General features: G+C 31.6%; 1 protein-coding gene across 2 annotated transcripts; it reads right to left on the bottom strand.

The window, feature by feature from the left end:
• Positions 1 to 748: 748 nt before the first annotated feature.
• On the bottom strand, positions 749 to 5,534 carry LOC107897511 (GLABRA2 expression modulator). 2 transcript variants are annotated; one of them, XR_001684168.2, is made up of 5 exons: positions 5,047 to 5,534; positions 4,854 to 4,955; positions 1,973 to 2,244; positions 1,177 to 1,484; positions 749 to 1,026 (listed from the first exon to the last, which is right to left on the bottom strand). XR_001684168.2 is itself a non-coding variant. In XM_016822994.2 (4 exons), exons 1-4 carry the CDS (start codon positions 5,384 to 5,386, stop codon positions 1,296 to 1,298), a joined length of 903 nt encoding a protein of 300 aa, XP_016678483.1. In that variant the 5' UTR covers positions 5,387 to 5,534; the 3' UTR covers positions 749 to 1,295. The 2 variants fall into 2 exon arrangements, 1 of the variants encoding a protein (XP_016678483.1); XM_016822994.2 differs by having other exon boundaries at positions 749 to 1,484.
• Between the last annotated feature and the right edge of the window lie 714 nt (positions 5,535 to 6,248).

Raw genomic sequence — 6,248 nt, 5'->3', positions numbered from 1 at the left:
TTTTTAAATCAAGGTTAAATTAATAAAAATATATAAATTTGAGAGTTAAATTTATTATTTTTTTAAAAATTAAAATCAAACAATTAGTAAATATTAAAGAATTAAATTTATTATTATGCAAAAAAAATAAAAATTTCACGTCAATATTTCATTAACGATTTTTATCAAAATAGTGATCAAAATATCAAATGCTAATAATGTTGATAATTAAATAAAAAAAAATTGAAATTGAAAGTTCAAAAGCAAAAATACGCCAATGTAATCAAACTCAAGCAATTTAAGTTACCTTAATAATTTCTTTTTAGATTGTTAATTGCAAGTGAATCAAATATATAATTTTAATTTCAATTAGTATTAAATAATAATTAAAATTCGAACTTTTAACCTAAATAAAATTTTAAAGTCAAATATGAAAATCAAATTCTTTTTTCATTAAACAAATGAGGTTAATTGAAACAAATGAAGTAACTTTGGGTAAATTAAATTTTTTTACCCATACTGAAATTCAAACCTTAGTGTTAAAGAATCCAAGACCTCCTCCAACATTTTTAATATTTTTGTTACATATTTTGATATTGATATAAGTTAAATATTTTAGTATTTTATTTTTTCGAGCACACAGTAAAACCGCCTAATATCATGGTTATCTATTTTAAGAACATTAAGAAACAATTTTAAGGAGTTAATTCTTCGATTTTAAACTAATTGACTGATTGTTAAAAAAACATAGAGTTTAAGAGAATAAATATAACATAAAAAACTTGGATTAGTATTGTTGAACGTATTTCTCAAATTTAATTGCAATACCTACAAATTCGAATTGAATCCAACAATTCAATTAAAAACATTAACGCCTCATATTGTTGACTACCTTATTTTATACACAGGTACTCAAATGAGCTGTCACAGAAAAAATAATACATACCTCAAGCTGTATGGAGTCAGCTCAATTACAACCTTACTCATACTCACCTACATTGGAAACTAACCCATTCATCGGTATTACATCAGATCTAGGTCTTGACCCTGTTAATCAAATTCCATTTGATGAAGTTGTTGCAAGCAGCAAAAAACAATGGCTAAACAACTCAGACTAGTAATCGGAAAATCGATAGGAGAATGAATAGATAAGCAATAACTTGTCTCATGGAAACATGCGGTATGATAGTAAGTTACCTGAATCGAAGAGCTTCCCTATGGATCATGCAATTATCAAATGCTTACAAATAGCACGGAGTGAATGGTTGAATAAAACATCATAAAACTGATGGAAGTTTATGCCATCAGGAATGGTATCACATAGACAGTGTGCCATGGAGTTGTGATGCTTCCTGTAGGCATGTAACGGCGCCATTGTAGTTTAAGAAGCCCATGAACCAAAATTCATGACTATCAACACAGATAACCTGGATGTACTTTTCAGCAGGATTTATTTTGCTTGAAGAAGGGTTAATTGCTCTAAGTTGATGAAATGGGATAACTACCTGTTTAAGTAGACAGAAGAATGTCAAGAATCATAACTTAGTAAGTTCCTGATACCACAAACCACAACTGAACTTGGACCCGAGTAAGCCTCTGAAATGAAGGTTTTTCCAAGTAATTAGAGGATCTTGGGAGAATCAAATCCCCGTTACTCATATTCAGATATGTGTAAAACACAAGTACCGGACATAGATAATTTAAGAAAAATAATGAGTTGGAGCAACACATTATACATATGGAACAGAGTAGAATTAGGAGCTCACTACTATCAATCTTTTCTATTGCAAGCATGTAAGGACTAAGTTGCCATCTCTTCATATTTCTTCAAGTATCTATGTATGATACATGGTATAGGGATATGACTTCCAAAATCCCTCCAAATACATAGAAACACTTAGAAAATCTGGCCACACCTATGTCAGACACATACTTGTGCCTAACTCTTACAGCCAAGTTTGAGTAACATAGTGTAAGGATAATGCAAATATACCTTATAGAAGTTCCAGTCAGTCTGGTTACCATTTTTATAGGAAAGAGGATTATCACTACAATATGCCAGCTTTGCAGTTGAAACATATAAAACTCCCATGACAGGACCAGCTGATGTGGACAAGTAGCAAGCAAATGAATTTAGAAGTTGTTCTTTGGGAACGGTTTCAAATGTTTGCCTAAAAACCCTCTCATAACCACCTTCTGCTAAAACCTTTGTTCCCTGAGCAATTCTACCCATGGCAGCATCAGTAAAGCTTGAGTTTGTTTTCACTGATTTAAGAAAAGAGAGAAAAAAACATTTCAGTAACTTTATTTATGCGAAGGTTGAAACTGCTGAGAAGCACAAGGGAGGAGCCAGGTTCATGTAAAAAAGAATCATATTGTTCTTTTTTTTTTGCGTATAAACATATTATTCTAATTAAAATATAATATTTTCCATATTTCTCACTTTTATAATACTGACGCACAAAAGCATCCTTAAGAAAAGCAATGTTTTCGATTGTAAAGAATGCCACCAAACAAGAAGATCAACAAAAAAAAAAAAGTCCAGAATATGACCAACGATACATAGATCATTACAATTATGGTTATTTAACGTATTACTATGTTGAGGTAATGTAATAAAAAATAAGCAAGGTAATGTACCACAGAATGCACAAATGAGGTGATGCACACATACATTACAGTACCCAAACAAAGTATATTGAAGGAGGAAGAATTTAAGGTGTGCTTGTTTGGATGAAAAAGTGGAGGGATGAGAGGAAGAAAAAGGAAAGTGGGAAGAAAATAAATTTGAATGTGCTTGGTTGGAAAGAAAAGTGAGAGGAAAGAAAATAGGAGAGATGATCATTTTCATACTAATGCAAAAAAATTAATCCTTCCAAATTGGAACATGAGAGGAGAGAAAAGAGAGATGTGCATGTTAGTTCAAAATTATGCAATTTTCAAATGTATTATTCTCTTTCCTTCCATTTTTCACATCTACCAAGCAACGGATGGAAAGGAAAAGTAATTTTCTTTTCATTTTTCCATCTCTCCTACCAAGCATCCCTATGGAAAGAAAAATTATGTTTTCCATCCTTCTAGTTTTCTATCCCTTTAATTTTACATTCTTCCAATTTTGTTTCCACTCTACCAAGCAAAGACTTAATGGGAAAAGGAAGCAAAGAAACAATGTTAAAGAAAACAGATAGATACAAGTCCTCAGATGACTAGAGTGATATTCAGGGCTACATCTGTAGTGCAAGAGTTGTCATAAAATCTATATCAGACATCTCAATGATCAAAATAGCAAATATGGTTTCAATAATAAGAATCTACTTGTTAGACAGAAACAATAAGATATCATGCGTCTTATTTACATCTCATATGGGTAAATTTTGAGCATAACAAAGCTCAAGAAAACCAAAATATTAAACTTAAAATGACTGGTAATAGTAGTAAAAATCTGGCCTATATTCCTATAAGCTAAAATGAGCTACAAACAAAATGTAGAATAAAGGAACATCTAACTTCTAATTCAAGGTCTAATATGGGAAGGAGATCGTATTAAACTGACAAAACATACTGCAAAGGCTCTTACTAGACATTGGGACTTATGAAAGGCATCTGACTATGCAATCTCTGGATACTATAACCATGTTATCAATATGAGCAAAGAGTCTAGAACGCTCTTACTATGCATTGGGAATTTGAGACATCGGAAGTACTAAAAGTGACATAGGGAAATCATCTAACTATGCAATCTCTGGATACTTTAACCATGTTAACAATTTGAGAAAAAGAGACCACAAAGCTCTTACTTGGAAATTTGCAGCATATAGAAGCACTAATATAAAAATCTCTCAAAAACTAAGGTTTTGAAATTCCCCACTCTTACGGAGTCAATTATAAGACTAATGCACCATTAAGGTTTAGCAGCACCGGAAGCACCTTAACCAGTTTTCTCACCCCTAAATTGACCGGAGTCATTTGTTTGATAAAATGCATGGACATACCTCCTCCTTCAAGCACGGTTCATAAAATCTAAAAATAGAATTTGAGGAACCCCAGCATCATAACATCTTATTTTGGATAACATAAGCCCAATCATCAATTCTGCTCTATTCAGTTCCAAGTTCATGGCTACAACACAAATGTTAAACCATCTTTCCCTAAATTTAATGCTGCATTTCCTAAAAATGCTAAAAACATGTTACACAGAGGGAAGGAAGATAAAGAATGAAGTTTTATTTTATGACCTCCTCTGCCTTTCCCTTATCACAAATCACAATTTTTGAAACTCTAAAATTGTCCAATTATTTCCAAAATGAAAGAAACTGCTTCCTATGTATCCTACATTACATTAAGAACACATAAGCAATAGAAAGCATTTATGTTTACTCGGACTAGAGTGCTAGTGTTGGAAAGGGGTCTGTGTGTCTGACGCATATATGTCCATTTCTTTTTATGTTTTTCCATGTATTTAGAGGTCATGTCCAATATACCTATGGCCACATACCTATGCCCCGATATGCAAGAATTCTTGTAGGAAAAAGACAAGTGTGAGCAACATCAGAAAACATCATCTCTGCAAACAAAAACAATGGTGTGTCCGAGACATAACCAGATTCAAAATTTTTAACTCGTAACTCAATATCATAGATTTCAATTTTCAATAACTAAATCAAATATTTAATTTAATTGTTTTATTTAATTTCATCACAAACTGAAGCAAATCAAATAACCGAACACTAACCCTAGGAAGACTCTCAATTGGATTTGAATTCAATCTAAATACAAATCTAGCCTATAGGAAAAGTATCAAAAATTTAAATTTTAATAATATAAAAAAAGAATTGAAACTTTATAAGGAAAAAAAAAGGGAAAATAAAACATACAGTGCTGCCACGTGTTCTCGGCCAGATCCTCAGCTTTCCTCGTCGCTTCTTCCACTTTCTTCCCCCATCTCCCTAAGACATCCTTCACTATATCCATTTTCTCTGTTTTCAATTTCAAAAAGTAATAATAATAATAAGAAGAAATTTTCAAATTAAAATATAATAAAAATGAAATCAATGTGTGATGGCTTGCCTTTGAAGGAATTCGAAGAAGATTCGGCAGCAGGAGTGTGAGTAATGTAAGGATTGGATCGGTTAGGAGTGGGCTTGGGGGAACCGTGATCGGCTGGAGGAGAATTGCTAACCAATTCAGGGCTCCAATGAACCGATTTCCTCCGGCTCGGTGATTGCTCGGTTTGAATCTGTTTTGGAATCTGAGTCTCCCGCATTTCCTTTGTCTCTGGCTCCGATGTTGGCGCAATAACAAAGTCGTCCTCATCCAATACAGGATCCGAATCTTTCATGTTCTTTTCTCCGCTCGGAGATTGCATTGAACTGGACTTCCATTCTGTTTCCGTTTTGGATTTTTCCATTGTTTTAGAACGTTGGAGGAAAAAACAGGCAGCGCGTGAGGAACTTTCCGTTGGAAGTAGCAAGGAGTCTGGTATTTGATTTTTGTGGCCTTTTTTCTTTCTTTCTTTTAATTGCTTTTTTTATTTATTTATTTTGATTTGTTTGAATGAATCATATTTGAGAAAAAGATAATTGTTCTTTTATAGAAATTTATTTTTTTACTTTTAATTCTTGGGAATTTTGGAAAAGTGCTGGCCGGCAGAACGGGGACGACGATGACCGTCCGATAAGATGACTTTTTTAGCGCCAATCTGATTCGAATGCACAATTTTGAAGGCGCATTTGGTCTGGTCGAATTTTTAAAGTTTTTGGATAAATCATACCAATAGTCAGTTAATTATAGGTAAACTTTTGTTTTAGTCACTAAATAATATAAAAAGTTAGAATTTGATCATCAATATTTTCAAAATTGTTTTTATATCACCTGATCGAGTGACTAACGTGACTATATGTAAACAATCTTTTAATTGGTATAATAATTAATTTACTCCTAATTTTTATATATTTTTATTAATTTGACGTTAATTCTATATAAAAATTATTTTAAAAAATTCAAAATTCTTTTAAATGAAATTGAAAATTCTAAAAGAATAAATAGAAAATTATAAAAAATATATAAATACATACAAAAAATAACATATGTACATATTACACAAATATATAAAAATAAATAGGTTAAAATATGTCATAAGTCCCTATATTATTCACAAATATAAAATTTAATCTCTATACTTTTAATTTTAGGAATTTAGCCCCTTTACTTTTCAAATTTTAAAACTCAAGTCTAATTATTAACACTATTAAAGTTATTTTGTTAAATTC

The sequence above is a fragment of the Gossypium hirsutum genome, chromosome A10 (genome assembly GCF_007990345.1).
Source record: "Gossypium hirsutum isolate 1008001.06 chromosome A10, Gossypium_hirsutum_v2.1, whole genome shotgun sequence".
Lineage (NCBI taxonomy): Eukaryota > Viridiplantae > Streptophyta > Magnoliopsida > Malvales > Malvaceae > Gossypium > Gossypium hirsutum.
The sequence above is the reverse complement of the archived record's forward strand: the minus strand, read 5'-3'. Positions and strand labels throughout refer to the sequence as shown.

What these genes read in the sequence shown, in the direction of transcription:
- LOC107897511 (XM_016822994.2), bottom strand. Translation starts at nt 5,386, where the DNA reads ATGGAAAAATCCAAAACGGAAACAGAATGGAAGTCCAGTTCAATGCAA. An exon ending in CGAGAACACGTGGCAGCACT is followed by an intron (nt 2,245 to 4,853) that starts GTATGTTTTATT and finishes TTCTTAAATCAG; the next exon opens with TGAAAACAAACTCAAGCTTT. An exon ending in CTGACTGGAACTTCTATAAG is followed by an intron (nt 1,485 to 1,972) that starts GTATATTTGCAT and finishes CTACTTAAACAG; the next exon opens with GTAGTTATCCCATTTCATCA.